This window comes from Colobus angolensis, unplaced genomic scaffold (assembly GCF_000951035.1).
Source record: "Colobus angolensis palliatus isolate OR3802 unplaced genomic scaffold, Cang.pa_1.0 Scaffold236, whole genome shotgun sequence".
NCBI lineage: Eukaryota > Metazoa > Chordata > Mammalia > Primates > Cercopithecidae > Colobus > Colobus angolensis.
The window spans coordinates 1,008,644-1,031,626 of record NW_012115555.1 but is presented as its reverse complement, the minus strand read 5'-3'; the positions used below and the strand labels follow the sequence as shown (position 1 = coordinate 1,031,626).

The 22,983-nt window shown below is 51.3% G+C and overlaps 2 protein-coding genes across 5 annotated transcripts in view; both read left to right on the top strand.

The window, feature by feature from the left end:
• Positions 1–18,662, top strand: part of NOTCH4 (notch 4) — a 28,441-nt gene extending 9,779 nt beyond the window's left edge. Inside the window, exons 13-30 of one of the 2 annotated variants that reach the window (XM_011944774.1) lie at positions 102–247; positions 517–669; positions 1,102–1,219; positions 1,446–1,533; positions 1,730–1,883; positions 3,604–3,788; positions 9,425–9,677; positions 9,932–10,044; positions 11,208–11,731; positions 12,307–12,690; positions 12,801–12,976; positions 14,683–14,902; positions 15,098–15,170; positions 15,269–15,407; positions 15,919–16,214; positions 16,441–16,588; positions 17,091–17,188; positions 17,367–18,662. In XM_011944774.1, coding sequence (XP_011800164.1) covers positions 102–247; positions 517–669; positions 1,102–1,219; positions 1,446–1,533; positions 1,730–1,883; positions 3,604–3,788; positions 9,425–9,677; positions 9,932–10,044; positions 11,208–11,731; positions 12,307–12,690; positions 12,801–12,976; positions 14,683–14,902; positions 15,098–15,170; positions 15,269–15,407; positions 15,919–16,214; positions 16,441–16,588; positions 17,091–17,188; positions 17,367–18,080 — 3,982 coding nt within the window. In that variant the 3' untranslated portion in view covers positions 18,081–18,662. Of the gene's footprint in view, positions 1–101; positions 248–516; positions 670–1,101; positions 1,220–1,445; positions 1,534–1,729; positions 1,884–3,603; positions 3,789–9,424; positions 9,678–9,931; positions 10,045–11,207; positions 11,732–12,306; positions 12,691–12,800; positions 12,977–14,682; positions 14,903–15,097; positions 15,180–15,268; positions 15,408–15,918; positions 16,215–16,440; positions 16,589–17,090; positions 17,189–17,366 lie in introns of both variants that reach the window. The other variant, XM_011944773.1, reaches the window with a different exon arrangement.
• GPSM3 (G-protein signaling modulator 3) lies at positions 17,994–22,755 on the top strand. 3 transcript variants are annotated; one of them, XM_011944775.1, is made up of 8 exons: positions 17,994–18,091; positions 18,676–18,768; positions 19,117–19,197; positions 20,393–20,477; positions 20,990–21,048; positions 21,269–21,371; positions 21,612–21,811; positions 22,016–22,755. In XM_011944775.1, exons 3-8 carry the CDS (start codon positions 19,171–19,173, stop codon positions 22,151–22,153), a joined length of 612 nt encoding a protein of 203 aa, XP_011800165.1. In that variant the 5' UTR covers positions 17,994–18,091; positions 18,676–18,768; positions 19,117–19,170; the 3' UTR covers positions 22,154–22,755. The 3 variants fall into 3 exon arrangements, with proteins under 3 accessions (XP_011800165.1, XP_011800167.1, XP_011800166.1); XM_011944777.1 differs by lacking the exons at positions 17,994–18,091; positions 18,676–18,768; positions 19,117–19,197 and having other exon boundaries at positions 20,216–21,048; positions 21,650–21,811; XM_011944776.1 differs by lacking the exons at positions 17,994–18,091; positions 18,676–18,768; positions 19,117–19,197 and having other exon boundaries at positions 20,216–21,048.
• The last annotated feature ends 228 nt before the right edge of the window (positions 22,756–22,983 follow it).

The following is a 22,983-nucleotide window of genomic DNA, read 5'->3' as shown; positions in this document are numbered from 1 at the left end:
AATCTCAGGGCCAAAAGAAGAGGAAGTCATAGGGGTCCAGGCAGCAGGGAGGGGAGCAGATGCAGTAGGAGAAAAACCCTCCCCTTTCTCTTTACAACCAGATCCTCATGTGTGTGTGACGTGGGTTGGACGGGACCAGAGTGTGAGGTAGAGCTAGGGGGCTGCGTCTCTGCACCCTGTGCCCATGGGGGGACCTGCTACCCCCAGCCCTCTGGCTACAACTGCACCTGCCCTATAGGCTACACAGGTGAGACCCTCCCTAAACCATATACACCCTGTGCTGGTCACCTCCTAAGTCAAGGGTAAGGCAGGTGACCATGGGCCCTGTGTCTCAGTCACCACTAAGGGGAACTGGGCTGCAGGGGACATGGGTGATGTGTGGGAGGTGGTGAGAAAGGAAGTTGATGGGAGAGAATAATAAGGTTTGGGATGAGGAAGGGAAGGAAAAGGAAAGAGGAGGAGAGTGGAGGGAGGGAAGGAGGACACCTTTTCTCAGCACCCACCTGTTTCCTTCAGGGCCTACCTGTAGTGAGGAGATGACAGCTTGTCACTCAGGGCCATGTCTCAATGGCGGCTCCTGCAACGCTAGCCCTAGAGGCTACTACTGCACCTGCCCTCCAAGCCACACAGGTCCCCAGTGCCAAACCATCACTGACTACTGTGTGTCTGGTGAGTGCCCACTGTGTCATGGGGCCACAGGAGAATGGAGGAACTGAGGAGGGTATGCTTGTGTCATATTTTTTAAAATTTAATTGGACAGACCAACCTGGGAAACATAATGAAACTCCATCTCTAAATTAGCTGGGCACACAGTGGCTAAGGCCTGTAGTTCCAGATACTCGGGAGGCTGAGGTGGGAGGATGACTTGAGCCCAGGAAATCAAGGCTGCAGTGAGCTGTGATGGCACCACTGCCTGGGTAACAGAGCAAGGCCCTATCTAAAAAAAAAATAAAGTATTATATAAATAAGTAAAAATTAATTGGATGACAGTGAGCTGTCGTTTTGTTGGCGGGGGGGTGTATGTCCTATGTACAGTGTGACTGAGGTCACAGGTCAGGTTACAGGCAAGGAACCCAAACCCTCACAGCCTCCTCTCTCCAGCCCCGTGCTTCAATGGGGGTACCTGTGTGAACATGCCTGGCACCTTCTCCTGCCTCTGTGCCATGGGCTTCCAGGGCCGGCGCTGTGAGGGAAAGATCCGCCCCAGTTGTGCAGACAGGTGAGCAAGGCACAAAGACCCCTAGAAGGGAGAAAGCCCCTCAACCTTCCCACCCCTCCTCTCATCTCCCCTTGGGCTCCAGGCTGCCTCCCACCCCACACCCCTCATTCCACCTTCCCTCCTGGCTTGCCACCTCCCAGTGGTTGCCTCCCAACAATATCACACACTAACCTTCCCCTTGTTTCCCGAACTTCTTCCTATCATGCCCTGTCTCTGTCTTGTTCAGCCCCTGTAGGAATAGGGCAACCTGCCAGGACAGCCCTCAGGGTCCCCGCTGCCTCTGCCCCACTGGCTACACCGGAGGCAGCTGCCAGGTGAGGGCCATTGAAGCCAGGTGTGCTGAGGAGGGAAGTGGCTGGGAGGGAAACCAGGGAGGGTCACCTGGTCCCAGGCCATTCAGGGGAGAGTCTTTGAAGTAAGGGATTTCGAGGAGCTGGAGTGAGCAGAGCACCATCTCTGGGCTGGGAGTCTGATGCTGTGTCCTGCCTCACACTCCCTCCCACCCCTCAGACTCTGATGGACTTATGTGCCCAGAAGCCCTGTCCACGCAATTCCCACTGCCTCCAGACTGGGCCCTCCTTCCGCTGCTTGTGCCTCCAGGGATGGACCGGGCCTCTCTGCAACCTTCCACTGTCCTCCTGCCAGAAGGCTGCACTGAGCCAAGGTAACCAACCCCAGCACTGACTGGAGAGCAGATGAAGAAAACATGGGTGTTCTCACCTGCCCCATTCCTGCAGGCATCCACACAGCCTTTGGCCAAAACCACCACCTGAGAATCAAAACCACACAGACAAATCAGTTCTTGATTGCACAGGTGTTGAACTGTGCAATCAGAGAAGCCTAACGCAATTCCCGTTACCTCATTTAACACAATTCAAGTAACACCAACCAGCCCATTCCACAGGATTCCAGTTTAGCCCAACCATGAGGGACATGACTCAACGTAGAGCAACTCAACTCTGTCCTGATCATCATAACCCAGGCAGAGTGGACCACACTTAATCCAGCTACACTCAACGCATTTCACCCCACCCCATTCACTTCAATGTCACGCCAACCTCTTTGAAAAAGAACACGAAAATAATAAGAAGAGGAAGTCATGGGGTCCAGGCAGCAGGGAGGGGAGCAGATGCAGTAGGAGAAGAGAAAACCCTCCCCTTTCTCTTTACAACCAGATCCTCATGTGTGTGTGACGTGGGTTGGACGGGGCCAGAGTGTGAGGCAGAGCTAGGGGGCTGCGTCTCTGCACCCTGTGCCCATGGGGGGACCTGCTACCCCCAGCCCTCTGGCTACAACCGCACCTGCTCTATAGGCAACTATAATACTGAGAATAAGGTTTGATATGAGAAGACCTCGGGAAAGAGACTATGATGGAGTTAAGGGAGAGCTGATGGGAATCGCAGGGAGAGAACATCAAAGGAATGCAGAACTCAGGGGACAGACTTAAGCCACCTGAAGCATCCCTTGAATTCTTTCTTGCTCAAGCCTTGTTTTAAGCCAAGAAAACAGTTACTTTAACACTACGATAAGCTTTAGAGGTATGTCTCCAACATTCTGGCAGAAAGGGTGAGGGGAGAGGTAAAACTCGATGTTCTAATTTCTTCAGTGCCAGGATTTATTAACTCCTTGGGCCCAGAGTGGTCTCCACCCAGGAATGTTAGTGGTCCCCAAGGTAAAGGCCTCTACACTCAGAGTTTGGGCCCTGAATATACCCTTCATCCTCTCAACTTATCTTTTTCTTTTTGAAATGGAGTCCCACTCTGCCACCCAGGCTGGAGTGCAGTGGCACATTCTCGGCTCACTGCAACCTCTGCCTCTTAGGTTCAAGTGATTCTCCTGCCTCAGCTTCCCAAGTAGCTGGGATTCGTGTGCCACCATGCCCAGTTAATTTTTTTTTTTTTTTTGTATTTTTAATAGAGACGGGGTTTCATCATGTTGGCCAGACTGGTCTGAAACTCCTGACCTCAGTGATACACCTGTCTCAGCCTCCCAAAGTGCTGAGATTACAGGTGTGAGCCACAGTACCTGGCCACATCCCCACTTATCTTTTTTTTTTTTTTTGAGATGGAGTCTTGCTTTATAGCCCAGGCTGGAGTGCAATGGCACGATTTCAGCTTACTACAAACTCCATCTCCCAGGTTCAAGTGATTCTCCTGCCTCAGCCTCCCAAGTAGCTGGGATTACAGGCGCCCGCCACAACGCCCGACTAATTTTTTGTATTTTTAGTAGAGACGGGGTTTCACCATGTTTGCCAGGCTGGTCTGAAACTCCTGACCTCGTGATCCACCCGCCTCAGCCTCCCAAAGTGCTGGGATTACAGGCATGAGCCACCGCGCCCAGCCCCCCGCTTGTCTTTATATGTCCCTGTTTGTCTCTCTCCCTAGGCATAGACGTCTCTTCCCTTTGCCAGAATGGAGGCCTCTGTGTCGACAGTGGCCCCTCCTATTTCTGCCACTGCCCCCCTGGATTCCAAGGCAGCCTGTGCCAGGATCATGTGAACCCATGTGAGTCCAGGCCTTGCCAGCACGGGGCCACCTGCATGGCCCAGCCCAGTGGGTATCTCTGCCAGGTGAGAGGGTCTGCAGGAGAAGGGGGAGGAAAGACAAGGGTGGTCTGGATGGGAGAGACAGTAGTGACTGTCCATTTCTCCTCCCTTTTTTTTAAACCCCACACACCCAACTAACCACAAAGTCATGCCACTTTATCTCCTGAAGTTTTCTCAAGTCTGTGCTTTCACCTTCGCCCTTTGTCCCACTGCCTGAGTCCTGACCTTTGTTGCATTCCAGGTAGATACTTGCATCAGTCTCCTAACTATGGTCCCTGCCTCCACACTTGTCCTTCTACAAGTTCAGCCTTTACCCCATGACCAGGGTACTCCACTGAAAATGTCCAGCTGACCTGTCTGTCCCCTGCTGAACCTTCAGTGGCTGCCCGCCTCATTCAGAATAAAGTCCAAGGCCTGCATGACTCAGCCCTGCCTGCCTTTCAGGCCTCAGCTCTCCCCATCCCACCCTCCTACTCTCTGCTCCAGCAACACAAAACTGCTGCTGACTTTCCCACATACCCCATACTGATTCTTGCCTCTCAGCCTTTATCCCTGCTATTGACACCACCTGGAATGGCCTTCCCAACCCCTCTTCCACGGGCTGGTGTTCAGGGGGCACCTTCCTCAGGAAGATGTCCCTAACTTCTCCCCAGGCTGGTTAGGGCCTCTTCGTGGTCCAGGTCACTCAGCTGGGAGAGCCAAAGCTGGCATTCAAGTCTAAGCAGCCTGATTCATATGCTCAGAACCACAACTTTTGTGTGTGTGTGGTTGCCATTTTATTTTCTTTTGTTATTGACACACGATAGTCGTACATATCTATGGGGTACCTGTGAGATTTTTTTGTTTTGTTTTGTCTTTTCGTTTTTGGAGATAGAGTTGCTCTATCCCCCAGGCTGAAGTGCAATGGCCCGATCTTGGCTTACTGTAACCCCGGCCTTCCAGGTTCAAGCAATTCTCATGTCTCAACCTCCCGAGTAGTTGGGATTACAGGCACGCACCACCACGCCTGGCTAATTTTTGTATTTTTAGTAGAGATGGGGTTTTCACCATGTTGGGCAGGCTGGTCTCAGAACTCCTGACCTCAGGCGATCCACCCGCTCAGCCTGCCAAAGTGATAGGAATACAGGCATGAGCCACCACACCTGGCCACATGTGATATTTTGATACATGCATACAATGTGTCATAATCAAATCAGGGTAATTGGGATATCTATCATCTCAAACATTTATCATTTCTTTGTGTTGAGAACATTCCAAATCCTCTCTTCTAGTTATTTTGAAATACAAATTGTTAACTATCATCATCCTTCTCTGCTATCTAACACTAGAACTTATTCCTTCTATATGACCATGATTTTGTATCCGTTAACCAACCTCTCTTCATCTTCCCCTCCCTGCCACCCTTTCTAACCTCTGGTAGCCATAATTCTACTCTACTTCCATGAGACTAACTTTTTTAGCTCCCACATGTGAGCGAGGAGCAATATTAGACATGCAATAGGAGGCTGATGCAAGTATCTATCTGGAATGCAAGAAAGGTCAGGACTAACTAAGGCAGTGGCACAAAGCTGAAAGTGAGAGACATGCAATATTTGTCTTTCCATGCTTGGCTTATTTCACTTAACATAATGTACTTCAGTCTCATCCATGTGGCTGAAAATGATAGGATTTCATTCTTTTTCTGATTGAATAATATTCCATTGTGTATATATGCCACAGTTTCTTTTTTCCATTCATTTGTTGATGGCACTTAGGTTAATTCCATATGTTAGCTATTGGGAGCAGTGCTGCAATAAACATGGGGGTGCAGATATCTCTTCAAGATACTGATTTCCTTTGGATATGTAATCAACAGTAGATTGATCATATGGTAGATCTTTTTTTAATTTTTGAGAAACTTCCATGCTTTTCTCTATACTGGCTATGTTAGTTTACATTCCCACCAACAGCATATGAGGTTTGCCCTTTCTTTGCATCCTTGCCAGCATCTGCTATTTTTTGTTTTTGTTTTTCCTGTTTTTTTGACAAGAGTCTTGCTCTGTTGCCCAGGCTGGAGCACAGTGACTTGATCTCAGCTCACTGCAACCTCTGCCTCCCAGATTCAAGCCATTCTTGTGCCTCAGCCTCCCGAGTAGCTGGGATCACAGGTGTGGACCACCACGCTTGGCTAATTTTTTATATTTTTAGTAGAGAGGGGATTTCACCATGTTGGCCAGGATGGTCTTGAACTCCTGACTTCAAGTGATCCTCCCGCCTCAACCTCTGAAAGTGCTGGGATTACAGGCGTGAGCCACCGCACTTGGCCCTTGTCTTTTCAATAATAGCCACTTTAACTGGTGTGAGATGGTATCTCACTGTGGTTTTGATTTACATTTCCTGATTTGCATCCATATACCTGTTGGCCATTTATATGTCTTCTTTTGAGAAATGTCTGTTCAGATAATTTGCCCATTTTTTAAACCATATTATTTGTCAGTGGTGGTAGTGGTGGTGTTTGCTGTTGAGTTCCTTATATATTCTGATTACTAATCCCTTGTCAGATAGATAGTTTGCAAATATTTTCTTCTATTCTGTAGGTCCCTCTTCACTCTGTTGATTGTTTCCTCTGATGCACAGACACTTTTTAGCTTGATGTAATCACATTTGTCTATTTTTGCTTTTGTTGTCTGTGCTGTTGAGGTCTTACCCAAAAAACTCTTGCCCAGATCAATGTCTTGAAGCATTTTCCAAATGACTTTTTTTTTTTTTTTTGAGACCGAGTCTCGTACCTTTGCCTGGGCTGGAGTGCAGTGGCGCGAATTGGGCTCACTGCAACCTCTGCCTCCCAGGTTCAAGCAATTCTCCTGCCTCAGCCTCCCAAGTAGCTGGGATTACAGGCGCCCACCACCACGCCCAGCTAATTTTTGTAATTTTAGTCGAGACGGGGTTTCACCATATTGGTCAGGCTGGTCTCAAACTCCTGACCTCAGGTGACCCACCCACCTCTGCCTCCCAAAGTGCTGGGATTACAGGCATGAGCCACCACGCCTGGCCTAGGTTTAGTTTCTTCTGCATATGGATATCCAGTTTTCCCAGCACCATTTATTGAAGAGAGTGTCCTTTCCCCAATGTGTGTACTTGGTGCCTTTGTTGAAAGTAAGTTGGCTGGCCAGAAGCGGTGGCTCATGCCTATAATCCCAGCACTTTGGGAAGGCGAGACAGGCAGATCACAAGGTCATGAGTTCAAGACCAGCCTGACCAACATGGTGAAACCCTCGTCTCTACTAAAAATACAAAAATTAGCTGGGCGTGGTGGCGTGCACCTGTAATCCCAGCTACTCAGGAGGCTGAGGCAGGAGATTGCTTGAACCCAGGAGGTGGAGGTTGCAGTGAGCCGAGATCATGCCATTGCACTCCAGTCTGGGCAACAGAGCAAGACTCCATCTCAAAAAAAAGAAAAGAAAAAAGAAAGTAAGTTGGCTGTAAATGTTTGGACTTGTTTTTCTGGGCTCTCTATTCCATTCCATTGATCTGTGTCTGTTTTGTATGCCAGCACCATGCTGTTTTGGTTACTATCGCTTTATAGTATATTTTGAAGACAGGTAGTGTGGTGCCTCTAGCTTTGTTCTTTTTGCTCAAGACTGCTTTGGCTATTTGTGTCTTTTACAGTTCAGATAAATTTTAGGGTTATTTTTTCTATTTCTGTAAAGAATATCATTGGTATTTTCATAGGGGTTGCATGACTCTGTAGATCACTTTGGTAAGCACAGACATTTTAACAGTATTCATTCTTCCAATCCATGAACACAGGATAGCTTTCCATTTTTTTGTGTCCCCTTCAATTTATTTCATCAGTGTTTTATAGCTGTCATTGCAGTACTCTTTCACTTCTTTGGTTAAATGTATTTGTTTGTTTTTATTTTTTGTAACTATTATAAATGGGATTGCTTTCTTGATTTCTTTTTCAGATTGTTTGCTGTTAGTGTATAGAAATGCTACTACTTTTTCTACATTGATTTTGTATCCTACAGCTTTACTGAACTTGTTTATAAACAGTGTTTTCTTTAGGTTTTTCTAAATATAGGATTATGTCACCTGTGAACATGGATAATTTGATTTCTTCCTTTGCAATTTGGATGCCCTTTCTTTCTTTCTCCTGCCTAATTGCTCTGGCCAGGACTTCCAGTATCACATTGAATAAAAATAGTGAAAGTGAGCATCCTTGTCTTGTTCCAGATCTTAAAGGAAAGGCTTTCAACTTTTCCCCATTCAATATGATGTTAGCTGTGGGTTTGTCACATATGGCCTTTATTATTTTGAGATATAGAACCACAACTTTTTTTTTTTTTTTTTTGAGACAGAGTCTTGCTCTGTCACTCAGGTTGGAGTGTAATGGTACAATCTCAGGTTCCTGCAACCTCTACCTCCCTGGTTCAAGCAATTCTCCTGCCTCAGCTTCCCCAGTAGCTGGGATTACAGGTGTCTGCCACCACACCTAGCTAATTTTTTTCTTTGTATTTTTAGTAGAGATGGAGTTTCACCATGTTGGCCAGGCTAGTCTCAAACTCCTGACCTCAAGTGATCCACTCACCTTGACCTCCCAAACTGCTGGGATTACAGCAGTGAGCCACCATGCCCGGCCAGAACCACAACTTTTGAGAGAAGGCTCAAGACAGATCCCCTAACCTACCCTCTTTTCTCACTTTTTTATTTTATTTTTTAACCTTTTATTATGAACATTTTCAAACATAAACAAAAGCAGTATACTGATCAGTAGTAAACCTCTGGGCACCCATTACTCAGTTTTACTTCTTTTATGAAGTTCCCTCTTCCAAAACACCCCCATCACCTGTTCCTTCCAGCTCTCTGACCACTCCTTGGATTCTTTGTGAATTCCCTTTTCCCTCTTTGAAGCCTGCCTTCCTGGTACCGTACTCTTGCACACTCTCCTTCCTCTTGCAAGGAAGCCAGCACGTGGTACAGATCTTGCCAATGACCCTTCTTTCACTAGCTAAGTGGCATGAAGAAGCAGAAAATGGTTGAGAGCAATGGTTATGGAGTCACAGACCTTCATTGATTCCCAGCTCTGCCACCTATAGCTATTTGACTTGCACAAGTCACTTAACCTTTCAGAGACTCAGCTTCCTTACGTGCAAAGTAAAAATCGAATGAGATAACCCAAATAAAATGTCATTCAGGGGATTTTTAGGTTACGTATATAAATCATGCAATAAATGCTAGCCATTTCTTTCCTCTGGTTGACTGAGAGTTCCCAGGAAATAGGAATGAGTTCTAACTTTCTTCCTATTCCTAGTGCCTAAAACGGTGCCTGACACAAAGTAGGCATTCAGTAGATGCTTATGAATTAATAAAGTATTAGAGAGCCTGGTGGGTATTTAGTAGGGGAGGAAGGTTTTACCAAAAATGGTGCTGTGTTTGGTGGCAGTGTGTCATAGAGATTGTTTGGGACTGGGGAAGGTTGAGTTGTGTGTCACCAAACAATTGTGTCTCATGGGGAGTTGAGGTAGAAGGGTTGTGACGCAGGCCATGATGGATGGTGAGTTGAGTGATGCTGTTGAGCTGGAAGGTGGGGGACTGGACAAACTGTCTTGAGCTGGGTCCCTTGTAGTGCTAGGTTGGGCTCATCCACTGGTTCCCTGTCTAACCCTCTTTGTCTGCAGTGCGCCCCAGGCTACAGTGGACAGAACTGCTCAAAGGAACTTGATGTTTGTCAGTCTCAACCCTGTCACAACCATGGAACCTGCACCCCCAAACCTGGAGGCTTCCACTGTGCCTGCCCTCCAGGCTTTGTGGGGCTACGCTGTGAGGGAGACGTGGACGAGTGTCTGGACCAGCCCTGCCACCCCACAGGCACTGCAGCCTGCCACTCTCTGGCCAATGCCTTCTACTGCCAGTGTCTTCCTGGACACACAGGTGAGGCCCCAGGACAAGGGGCACAAGCATGTCTGGAGCACAGCCGAGCAGACCATGGAGAGCCAGATAGTCTCCACCCATGTGGCAGCCGTCACCTGGTCCATCCCCTGCCTCCACGCCCACCCCCACCCAGAAAAGATGCCCCAGGAGCCCTTCACCTGCACATCTAGCACTGGGCCAACATCCAGGAATGGGCTAAGACAGAGGCAGTGACTGATGCAGTGTGTGACGTCTAATCTCCCCCACAATTACAGGCCAATGGTGTGAGGTGGAGATAAACCCCTGCCACAGCCAACCCTGCTTTCATGGAGGGACCTGTGAGACCACAGCAGGGTCACCCCTGGGTTTCATCTGCCACTGCCCCAAGGCAAGTGACCACAAATCTGCCTTCTCTGTTGCCCCCTATACTGACAAAAAGCAAGAATACCTCAGTTGGAATCCCAGAAGGGACTGTCGGGGAGCACTGATGTAGAAATTACTGGAAAAAGCCATGCCAAGTTCACAGTGGCAAGTGTCTCTCAGAAGCAGTCAAAGGAAAAGCAGGCAGCTGATAGCATGAATGGAATTTTCAGAAATCACAGGCATTGCCTAAGGGAAGGTCAGGAGTTCCCCAAGCTCAAGCTGCGTGGTGGGTGGCCTCAGATAGGTTATTTTAACTGTGTGTGTATGTGTGTGTATTTATGGGCCTCAGATGCATGGAATTAGACTAATCTTAAGCTTTGGTTCCTGATATACTGACATTGGTTTATGCTTGGTCTTCTTTTATTATTCTAACAATGTAACACCCATGAACCTAACCCAATAATTTCAATATTAATAATAACTTTTACATCTACTTATGTCCTCCTCCTGTATCCTGTTCCCTCTCTAGAGGAAGAGGAAGACATATGATCCTATCTCTAAGGAGTAAGATAATAATATAATAACCAGCCGGGCGTGGTGGCTCACACCTGTAATCCCAGTACTTTGGGAGGCCGAGGCAGGCGGATCACCTGAGGTCAGGAGTTCGAGACCAGCCTGACAAACATGGTGAAACCCTGTCTCTACAAAAACATAAAATTAGCTGGGCGTGGTGTTGCATGCTTGTAATCCCAGCTATTGGGGAGGTTGAGGCAGGAGAATCGCTTGAACCTGGGAGGCAGAGGTTGCAGTGAGCCGAGTTCACACCATTTTGCACTCCAGCCTGGACAACAAGAGTGAAACTCTGTCTCAAAATAATAATAATAATAGTAATAGTAATAATAATAATAGCATTCTATTAACTGTTTAGTCTTCTAGAACTTGCACTGTAATGCCACAGCCCATCAGGTTGTTGCACTCAACTGTGCTTCATCCATTTTCCAAATAATGTAATATGTCATTGTGTGAAATTACCATGGGACATGGTTTCAACATGCTCTCTGAGGCGTCTTTTAGATATGAAACTCTAGGACCCTCTGCACCATCTTAACCCAAGAGTTTGCTTGATGGGGAGTGGGAAGAATAATGCAAGTTCCATCTCCAATATCTCCCCTCCCCTCCCCTCCACAGGGTTTTGAAGGCCCCACCTGCAGCCACAGGGCCCCTTCCTGCGGCCTCCATCACTGCCACCACGGAGGCTTGTGTCTGCCCTCCCCTAAGCCAGGCTTCCCACCACGCTGCGCCTGCCTCAGTGGCTATGGGGGTCCTGACTGCCTGACCCCACCAGCTCCTAAAGGCTGTGGCCCTCCCTCCCCATGCCTATACAATGGCAGCTGCTCAGAGACCACGGGCTTGGGGGGCCAAGGCTTTCGATGCTCCTGCCCTCACAGCTCTCCAGGGCCCCGGTGTCAGAAGCCCGGAGCCAAGGGGTGTGAGGGCAGAAGTGGAGACGGGGCCTGCGATGCTGGCTGCAGTGGCCCAGGAGGAAATTGGGATGGAGGGGACTGCTCTCTGGGAGTCCCAGACCCCTGGAAGGGCTGCCCCTCCCACTCTCGGTGCTGGCTTCTCTTCCGGGACGGGCAGTGCCACCCACAATGTGACTCTGAAGAGTGTCTGTTTGATGGCTACGACTGTGAGACCCCTCCAGCCTGCACGTGAGCCTGAAACCCACTGGAGCCAGGGAAGGAGAGGGGTGGGTGAGAGGAGGAGGAAGGACGTAGATGGCTCTGAGTTACAGTGTGGCCACAGCCTCGGGCTCCAGGGAGTTTCCACCCTAATAACTATCACTAAATAAGGGTCAAAGACTCTGGACTCCAACCTAGGGTAATGGGGTGGCATCAATATTTAATGTGGGGCGTGGCCTTTGGGCTCCTCTCTGAGAGTTGTGGGAACTCAGGCCTCAAGCCTCCCTCCCTAAGCTTTGCTGCCATGGAGTATCTCCCCTAACAGTCAGCACCTCACAGAGGGAAAAGGCCCTTGGACTCTCCTCCAGAAACAGAGGAGAGCTCGGGAGGGTACAGAGAGCGGACAGTCTAGGGAGACAGGGGTGTTAGCAGACATTGGGGTGTCTGGACTACCATCCAGGACTTGACTAAGCTCATTGCTCCACAGCTGCCCTCACTTAGCAACCAAAGCCCTGGAGGGCACAAAATATGGGGAATTCTCTCTAGGGTGAAGAGAAGAGTCAGGTTTTAGGGAGGTCCTGAGTCCCCCTCTCCTCACCCCACAGTCCAGCCTATGACCAGTACTGCCACGATCACTTCCACAACGAGCACTGTGAGAAAGGCTGCAACACTGCAGAGTGTGGCTGGGATGGAGGTGACTGCAGGCCTGAAGATGGGGACCCAGAGTGGGGGCCCTCCCTGGCCCTGCTGGTGGTACTGAGCCCCCCAGCCCTAGACCAGCAGCTGTTTGCCCTGGCCCGGGTGTTGTCCCTGACTCTGAGGGTGGGACTCTGGGTAAGGAAGGATCGTGACGGCAGGGACATGGTGTACCCCTATCCTGGGGCCCGGGCTGAAGAAAAGCTAGGAGGAACTCGGGACCCCTCCTATCAGGAGAGATCAGCCCCTCAAACGCAGCCCCTGGGCAAGGAGACCGACTCCCTCAGTGCTGGGTAAGAAGTTAGGTGGAGGGAAGGGCCAGACACCAGTTTTTTTAAGAGGGCAGAGGGAGGGAAGGGAGCCAAGGACCAACACAGAGATCTCTGAGGTGCCTCCCCTACAGGTTTGTGGTGGTAATGGGTGTGGATTTGTCCCGCTGTGGCCCTGACCACCCGGCATCCCGCTGTCCCTGGGACCCTGGGCTTCTACTCCGCTTCCTTGCTGCGATGGCTGCAGTGGGAGCCCTGGAGCCCCTGCTGCCTGGACCACTGCTGGCTGTCCACCCTCATGCAGGCACTGGTAGGTGACCCCTTGCCACTTTCTCTGACCTCTGTTCCCACGCCAGCTCTCATGCTAGCAACAGGCAATGGAGGCTGAATCAAACAGGACAACTGAGACTGAAAATATTCTTTGTGGGGACTTACTTTCCCTAACCCTGCTTTCTCTGACTGAATCTCCCACTGGCCCATTTGTTCTACAGTCTCCTTCCTTATTTCCCTAAGCACATTATCCTAACCTCTGTCACAGCCCTCCAACAAAGGGATGGTTTATCTTCTCTACCAGACTGAGAATATCTAATCGTCTTTGTATCAGACAACTCAGTGTATGAAAGAATAATAGGCCGGGCACAGTGGCTCATGCCTGTAATCCAAGCACTTTGGGAGACCGAGGCAGGCGGATCACGAGGTCAGGAGATCGAGACCATCCTGGCTAATGCAGTGAAACCCCGTCTCTACTAAAAATACAAAAAATTAGCTGGGTGTGGTGGCGGGCGCCTGTAGTCCCAGCTAGTCGGGAGGCTGAGGCAGGAGAAGGGCATGAACCCGGGAGGTGGAGCTTGCAGTGAGCCGAGATCGCGCCACTGCACTCCAGCCTGGGCGACAGAGTGAGAGTCCATCTCAAAAAAAAAAAAAAAAGAAGAAGAAGAACTGCGATATCATACTCACTCTGTGCCTTACTCCAAGCATTTTACATTGTTACCTCATTTAATCCTCCCCAACAACCCCATGAGGCATATACTGCTGGTTGAGTACCCCTCATCTGAAATACTTAGGAACAAAAGTGTTTCAGATTTCGGATTTTTTTATTTTGGAATATTTGCATTATACCGGTTCAGCATTCCTAATACAACGTCCAAATGCTACAATGTGCATTTCCTTTAAGCGTCATGTTGGTACTCTAAAAGTTTCAGACTTTAGAACATTTCAGATTTGGGATTGGGATCATGGATACTCAACCTGTTTTTTTATGCGTTTGTTTTCTGAGACAGAATCTCACTCTGTCACCCAGACTAGAGTACAGTGACACCATCTTGGCTCACTGCAACCTCTGCCTCTCGGATTTAAGCAATTCTCTTGCCTCAGACTCCCGAGTAGCTGGAATTACAATGGCATGCCACCACGCCCTGCTAATTTTTTTTTGGTTTTTGGTTTTTGTGTTTTGTTTTGTTTTGAGACAGAGTCTCGCCTTGTCACCCAGGCTGGCGTGCAGTGGCGCGATCTCGGCTCACTGCAAGCTCCGCCTCCCAGGTTCACGCCATTCTCCTGCCTCAGCCTCCCAAGTAGCTGGGACTACAGCCGCCCGCCACCACACCCAGCTAATTTTTTGTATTTTTAGTAGAGATGGGGTTTCACCACGTTAAAACAGGATGGTCTCGATCTCCTGACCTCGTGATCCACCCGCCTCAGCCTCCCAAAGTGCTGAGATTACAGGCACGAGCCACCGCACTTGGCCGCTAAATTTTGTATTTTTAGTAGAGAGGGGGTTTTGCCATGTTGGCCAGGCTGGTCTCAAACTCCTGGCCTCATATGATCCACCTGCCTCAGCCTCCCAAAGTGCCGGGATTACAGGCATGAGCCACTGTGCCCAACCTCAACCTATATTATCATCCCCATTTCGCAGATAAAGAAACCAAGGCAAAGACAGGCTACTTGTCCAAATGTCTCCCAATAGTAATCAGTCTCACCAGGAGTGGCCTCTCTTTGTGACTCTGTCTCTCCCACCAGCACCCCCTGCCAACCAGCTTCCCTGGCCTGTGCTGTGCTCCCCAGTGGCTGGGGTGATTCTCCTGGCCCTAGGGGCTCTTCTCGTCCTCCAGCTTATCCGGCGTCGACGCCGAGAGCATGGAGCTCTCTGGCTGCCCCCTGGTTTCACTCGACGGCCTAGGACTCAGTCAGCTCCCCACCGACGCCGGCCCCCACTGGGCGAGGACAGCATTGGTCTCAAGTGAGAATGAGGAGAAACCCAGGCTCAGGAAGGGGAGTCTCTCCTATGGTGATATTTACAATCAGAAAAGATAAAAAATACTATTGCAGAAGTCAAAGATAGGGGAAGGAGAGAGGGGTGGGAAGCCTACTGGAAATCTTGGAGACCCTGATGGTCATAACTCCGTGTAACCTCTACCCACCCATTTCCTTCCAGGGCACTGAAGCCAGAGGCAGAAGTTGATGAGGACGGAGTTGTGATGTGCTCAGGCCCTGAGGAGGGAGAGGAGGTGGGCCAGGTGAAAGGGCTGGGGCAAGTATGGTCTGGAGGTGATGGAAGGGATGAAAGGGCAAATCAACCTTCACTGATCCTTGCTCTTACCCAAAGGCTGAAGAAACAGGCCCACCCTCCAAGTGCCAGTTCTGGTCTCTGAGTGGTGGCTGTGGGGAGCTCCCTCAGGCTGCCATGCTAACTCCTCCCCAGGAATCCGAGATGGAAGCCCCTGACCTGGACACCCGTGGACCTGGTATGTGAGTCAACCCAGACCAAGGAAAAAAAAAAAAAAGTCCTTAGACCCTATTAGAATAAGAGAGTCCTTTAATATCAGAACTAGAGGAACTAATTTTAGACTAGTGCCTTAGAAAAATGATTCTCAAAGTGTGGTCCTCAGACAGCAGAATCAGCATCACCTGGGAATTTGTTAGAAATGCAAATTGTTGGGCTCCACTACAGAGCTACTGACTCAGGAATTGAAGATGTTAGGCAATCTGTTTCAATAAGCCCTTCAGGTGAATCTGATCCAGACTCGTTTGAGAAAACCACTGCCCTGGAATGTCAGAGAATTAAGCTGCAGGTTCCTTTTACAGAGGAAGAAACTGAAGTCAGAGAAAAGTAGAAAAGTCACTTGACTAAAGCCACACAGAACCGGAACTTAGCTTCCCAACACCTCAGGTTTTGATTCTCTCTGAGCTTACATGTTGTCCCTTCCCCCTTGTTGTGTCATTTAGATTGACCCATTACTCATGTCTTACCAACAGATGGGGTGACACCCCTGATGTCCGCAGTTTGCTGTGGGGAAGTAGAGTCCAGGACCTTCCAAGGGGCATGGCTGGGATGTCCTGAGCCCTGGGAACCTCTGCTGGATGGAGGGGCCTGTCCCCAGGCTCACACCGTGGGCACTGGGGAGACCCCCCTGCACCTGGCTGCCCGATTCTCCCGGCCAACCGCTGCCCGCCGCCTCCTTGAGGCTGGAGCCAACCCCAACCAGCCAGACCGGGCAGGACGCACACCCCTTCATGCTGCTGTGGCTGCTGATGCTCGCGAGGTCTGCCAGGTTGGCACACACTGAGGTCCCTACAGGGAATGCGGCGAGCTTACAAGTAAAGCTGGACAGAAGCATCCCCTAGAGTTTGACAAAGAGGAAATTGGTGTGATTGAGAACCTGACAGGGAAACTGTGGAGGATGGCTGAATATGGATTGCGAGTGGGGTTAAAAGTGTAAGGAACTTGAGTTGGCAGTCCAGGGTACCCCAGGGGTCACTGGCCCTCTGTCTCCTCAGCTTCTGCTCCGTAGCAGACAAACTGCAGTGGACGCTCGCACAGAGGACGGGACCACACCCTTGATGCTGGCTGCCAGACTGGCGGTGGAAGACCTGGTTGAAGAACTGATTGCAGCCCAAGCAGACGTGGGGGCCAGAGATAAATGGGGTATGTAGAGGAAGGGGTGATGTGTGCTATAGAGAAGTTGAGCAGATGGGGTGGGAGATAGAGTGCAAAATATAGGTGCAGCGGAGGGGCATTCCCTCTCATCCTGCTGTTATGGCTGTCAATCTGCGATGCGGTGGAAATACCGGCCGTGTGAGTTTCCCCCCCAACTTCCACTGTCAACACCACACTGGCCCTCTGCTCCAGCTTACTGGGGAACTGGCATGGAAGAGAGTGTCTGTGGAAAGGGGGCGGGATCTCGTGGGGGGAGACGGTCTCCCAGTCTCACCGACCCCAGAACAATGTCCCATTGTCCCTCCCGCGCACTGGAGACGTCACCAAGGCAACACTTCCTGCAGGCCGGTGGTCTCCTGGGCAACGCTTCCCGCCTTTGAGGGACCAAGCTGCCCAAATAGCCCTTCCCCCAAGGACAGAACCCGTGGGAAACCGGAACCCAGGCGTCTGGCCCCCAACAGCGGTAACATCCTCCCACGTCGTCCCCTAGGGAAAACTGCGCTGCACTGGGCTGCTGCCGTGAACAACGCCCGAGCCGCCCGCTCGCTTCTCCAGGCCGGAGCCGATAAAGACGCCCAGGACAGCAGGGTTAGATGGGACAGAGGGCTTCCCACAAAACAGTCGGGCGCAGGAGAAATGGAAAGTGCGGTAACCCGCAAAGCCTGAGGGGAGAGGGGCCAGTGGTCCCGTAAGTGAAGGTAGAAAGGCCCAGTCCTGTGGGCGTGGCCTGCCCTGATATCGCCCCTGGCTCTTTCCTCCTGTGCAGGAGCAGACGCCGCTGTTCCTGGCGGCACGGGAAGGAGCGGTGGAAGTAGCCCAGCTGCTGCTGGGGCTGGGGGCAGCCCGAGAGCTGCGGGACCAGGCTGGGCTGGCGCCCGCGGACGTCGCTCGCCAACGTAACCACTGGGATCTGCTGACGCTGCTGGAAGGGGCGGGACCACTAGAGGCTCGTCACAAAGCCACGCCGGGCCGCGAGTCCGGGCCCTTCCCGCGCGCACGGACGACGTCTGTAAGCGTGCCCCCGCATGGGGGCGGGGCTCTGCCGCGCTGCCGGACGCTGTCAGCCGGAGCAGGCCCTCGTGGGGGCGGAGCTTGTCGGCAGGCTCGGACTTGGTCCGTAGACTTGGCTGCGCGAGGGGGCGAGGCCTATTCTCATTGCCGGAGATTCTCGGGAGGAGGAGCAGGAGGAGGCCCGCCCCCTCGCGGCCGTAGGTTTTCTGCAGGCATGCGCGGGCCTCGGCCCAACCCTGCGATAATGCGAGGAAGATACGGAGTGGCTGCCGGGCGCGGAGGCAGGGGCCCAACGGATGACTGGCCCTGTGATTGGGTGGCCCTGGGAGCTTGCGGTCCTGCCTCTAACATTCCAAATCCGCCTTCTTGCCTTACTCCGTCCCCGGAGCGGGGATCCCCTCAACTTGACTGGGGTCCCCCAGCCCACCAAGAAATGCCCATAAACCAAGGAGGAGAGGGCAAAAAATAGGAGAATACATGGTAGGAAGGAATTCCAAAAATGATTACCCCATTAAAAGGTAGGCTGGAAGGCCTTCCTGGTTTTAAGATGGAGCCCCAAAAATGAAGGGTTGTGAGTTTAGTTTCTCTCCTAAAATGAATGTATGCCCACCAGAGCACGCATCTTCCACATGGAGAATCTGCAGCTCTGGAAAGAGGGTTTACGATGCTAGGATGAGGCAGGTCCAGTCCTCCTCCAGAAAATAAGACAGGCCACAGGAGGGCAGAGTGGAGTGGAAATACCCCTAAATTGAAACCAAAACTGCAGGCATATGGGATGTAAGATGTTCTTTCCTATATATGGTTTCCAAAGGGAGCTCCCTTCATCCATTGTCCCCACTGCCCACAAATGGCTGACAAATATTTATTGGACACCAACTATGTGCCAGGCACTGTGTAGATGCTGAAAAGTGGCCAAGGGCCACCCCAGCTGATGACTCCTTGCATTCCCTCCCCTCACAACTGCGGGGATGAAGCGCTTCTTCTAGCCACTGCTATCACTATTTAAGAACCCTAAATTTGTCACCCATAATAAAGCTGATTTGAAGTGTTACCTTTTTTTGGAGGAGTTGGGGAGAAGAATGGGAAAAAAGATGGGAGTGACTGCATAGTGTCAGCATTTTGTGCTTTTGGCTCAGCATTTGCATTGAATGGAGGATGTAAGTATAGTTTAAAAGCAAGAATAAGTATACTTGGGGGCGCTATGATAATTTAGGGTATTATCTGAAAGCAAGAGTCTAGTAGCCAAGGGAGAACCCACACACACACTAGGTCAGGGGTCCCCAACCCCTGGGCCGCAGACTGGTACTGGTCCATGGCCTCTTAGGAGCTGGGCCACACAGCAGGAGGTGAGCAAGCATTACTGCCCAAGCTCCACCTCCTGTCAGATAAGCATAAGCATTAGATTCTTATAGGAGCTCGAACCCTATTGTGAACTGTGCATGCAAGGGATCTGAGTTTCTTGCTTCTTATGAGAATCTAATGCCTAATGATCCGGGGTGGAACAGTTTCATCCTGAAACCAGCCCCCTATCCCCACTGACCATGGAATAATTGTCTTCCATGAAACTCTTCCCTGGTGCCAAAAAGGTAGGAGACCACTGCACTAGATGATGCACACACTTTGTCCCTCATCCTAGGGCTTTTCGTTATGGCCACTTAGGAGATTCCTAAGGCCACAAGTCAAGTAGATGGAGAGAGTGTCTTAAAGAAACTGTCCACCTTGCAGCAACATGTTGCTAGGTTTGAAACATGGAGTCATAAGGCATTTTGAAAGCCAATAATCTACAGTTTATTGAGTATCCACTATGCATCAAGTGCTTTATTACATTTAATACATCAACTCTATGAAGTAGGTGCTATTAAACCCTATTTCACTCTTTCAGAAATTGAGGCACAGAGATCTGCCCAAGATTGCAAGGGAATAAGTGGCAGGACCAGATCTCTTCTTCATCACATTTCACATTCCAAATCACTCAGCTATAAACTCCCTAACATGACAGGCTGCCATTTAGAGGTACCAAATGGTTCTCTGCCCTGCTCCTTCCTTGATGCCAACCAACCTGATTAGCCATTGATCAAAGACCAAGCCAGAGAGGTAGTCCTCTCCCTTTTCGATTTCATTTCATTTCTTTCTTTTTCTGAAACAGGGTCTTGCTCTGTTGCCCAAGCTGGAGTGCAGTGGCACAAATGGCTCACTGCAGCCACAACCTCTTGGGCTCAAGCAGTCTTCCCACCTCAGCCTCTCATTTTTCCATATCTACATCTCTCATACCCAAAACAGGTTTTCCCCTGCCCCTTGTCTGCACTAAACTAAAGTTTCCAAAATGAACCCTTCCTGTACTCTCACACTTGGTACACATCTTGTCTCCTGAATAGAGTGTATATTTTATTTTATTTTATTTTTATTTTGGAGACGGAGTCTCGCTCTGTCACCCAGGCTGGAGTGCAGTGCCACAATCTTGGCTTACTGCAACCTCCGCCTCCCGGGTTCAAGCAATTCTCCTGCCTCAACCTCCTGAGTAGCTGGGATTACAGATGCATGTGGCCACACCCGGCTAATTTTTTGTATTTTAGTAGAGATGGGGTTTCACCATGTTGCCCAGGCTGGTCTCGAACTCCTGAGCTCAGGCAATCCACCCCCATTGGCCTCCCAAAGTGCTAGGATTACAGGTGTGAGCCACAGCGGCCGGCCATCTCCTGAATAGACTATAAATACCTGGAGGTCAGGGATTATTCAATACATATATATTGAATACTTACTACATGTTGGACCCAGTGCTAGGGTTTTATGTATATATTTGAGACCTCCACAACCCTAGGTCTGAATCCTTTACTTCCCACTGGAACCATGCCCCCTCCCAGACCCAGTAAGTAAGAGGGAAGATCGGGAGGGCCAAATCCTATAGCAGGATCTATCTCAGGGAGGGAAGGGACCTGGTTGGGGGGAGGGGGGTTCTGAGGAGTGAAACCACTTCCTGTGTAGCTAGTTCCTGTGTTGACAGAAAGAGCAGAAGAGGAGGTGGGGTGGAGGGAGCAGAGTCAGGGATTAGGGGGCTACTGAGGCTCTGGAGATGAGACCGCCAGGAGTCCTTCCCCACTATCAGCCCCCTCCACTCCTGCAGCTGGAGGAGTTTTTCCCAGTCTCTGTGCTCCCCTGGGGTGAGAGAGACTGAACAAGCTGTTTGGGTGGGAAAAGAGAATGGAGGAAGTTGACAGGGATGGGCGGGGCCCGTGGGGGGGCTGACCAGGAACCCAGCTTCCTGCTCAGTACCCAGGCATCCAGCCCCCAGCTCACCCCCACCCCTTCCAGCCCCCACTCCCCTCAGGAACCCAAGGTTCCGGCCCTCCTCCCAAATCCCAGCCACCCCTCCCCCACCAGTTTCTCCCCTCCAGGGGATGGAGGCTGAGAGACCCCAGGAAGAAGAGGATGGTGAGCAGGTGAGCTGGGCACGGGGTTGGGGAGGCTGACACTGGGAAAGAAGGGAGGTGAGAGGATCTGGGGCAGAAATGTAGGGACAGAGGGGCCTTGAAAGGCTTGGGCAAACTGAGGCAGGAACAGAGACACACAGAGAGGAAACAGGCCACTGACCTAGCCCCTGTCCACTCCACCCACTTCAACCACCACTGCTTGACTGGAATGGACATATTTTGGCATCAGGGCCCCCCACAGGATGAGCAAGGCTGGCCCCCTCCAAACTCTACCACTCGGCCTTGGCGATCTGCTCCTCCGTCCCCTCCTCCTCCAGGGACCCGCCACACAGGTACCCCTACCCACCCAGGGAGAGCCCTGACCCTGGTGCCCACATCCTGATCCCATTACCAAGGCCCAGTCCATTGTGGGCCCTCTCCCCCACCTCCTCCAGACTCCCCTTGGGATTACCCATTGCGCCCCCTCTCCTCTGATCCCAAGTCCCTAATCACATCACCCTGTCCACACTCCCCCACGGCTCCTGTCTGCCAACCTCTCTGGGTCTCTGAGCCCTCCACACCCCTCTCCCCAGCACTGGGACCCCGCTCGGCCTCCCTGCTCTCCCTGCAGACTGAGCTCCTTCTGGACCTGGTGGCTGAAGTCCAGTCCCGCCGCCTAGAGGAGCAGAGGGCCACCTTCTTCACCCCACAGAGCCCCCCAAGCCTAGCCCCTGCCCCACTCCGTCCTCTTGAGGACAGAGAACAGCTTTACAGCACCATCCTCAGTCACCAGGTAAGACATCCCCCCAGGAGGCAAACCTAGGCCTCCCGGTCTCTTGGCCCTGTTCTCTTTTGGGTTCTACTCCTGTTTCTCCCTAGGCACCCCATCGCCTTCACAGGTTTCCTATATGCCTCCCCATACCAACCCTTGATCCTCTCAAGAACCTCCTCCCCTCAGACCCTCACCAAAGCTCTTCCTCTGCCTCCACTCCTCCAGTGCCAGCGGATGGAAGCCCAGCGGTCAGAGCCTCCCCTCCCTCCAGGTGGGCAGGAGCTCCTGGAGTTGCTGCTGAGAGTTCAGGGTGGGGGTCGAATGGAGGAGCAAAGGTCCCGGCCCCCCACACACACCTGCTGAGTCTTGAGCCCCCAGCCAGCCCTTCCTCGCCCCTGGTCTGAAAGCTGGGCAGCCTATTGCATGCCCTCAACTCTTGCTTGGCGGGGGTAACAGAGACTGAAAGACGAAGCGCAAATCTCAATATTCATCGCCCACATCACCTTCCCTGGGAACCGGACGGGGTGAAAGGCCTCAAACTCTGGGAACAGGCGAGGTGGAACGGGGATTTAACTCCCCCCGCACAGGTCCATGGGAGCTTGAGGCAGTAAGGGGGATCCCAGGCACCCATCTCAAGGAGTGGCTGGGAGTCTTTTTCCCTAACTTGTGGGGACACCACCAATTGTCGAGCTACTAGGCACTAGGGTCTGAGGGCTCAGGCCTCCTCCTGAGAGGTTATAACCTGAGAGACAGCTCTACCCTTCCTCCCAGTAAGAAGGGAAGGTGGGTGGGCACCTGAGAGATTAAGATTATTCTCACAGTCCCACTGTCAGCACCCCCCATCCCTGAGACTGAGGGGTTTACAGGCTGTGAATGGACCTTCAGCCCTGCCCACCCTCGCTCCCCACTGCTGCTGAGTCTGTCTGACGTTTTGGTTGTGTGAATAAATGTAATACCCCTCTGGACTGAAGACTGGTGTCTGGGGGACCAGGGCGGGGTGAAGGGTAGGAAGGTGAGGCCAGAGGCCGCCTCTCTCCCCATTCTGGCCAGAGGCCAGCTCCCCTCCCTGGCTGGTTAATTACTGGCTCATTAAGCAGCGGCTGGAGACCTCCCTAATTATCTCCCCCAGCCCCCCTCTCCTGGTTTTAATTAAGTAGAACAGGGAGGGGAGTCATTAGAACAAGAAATATGAA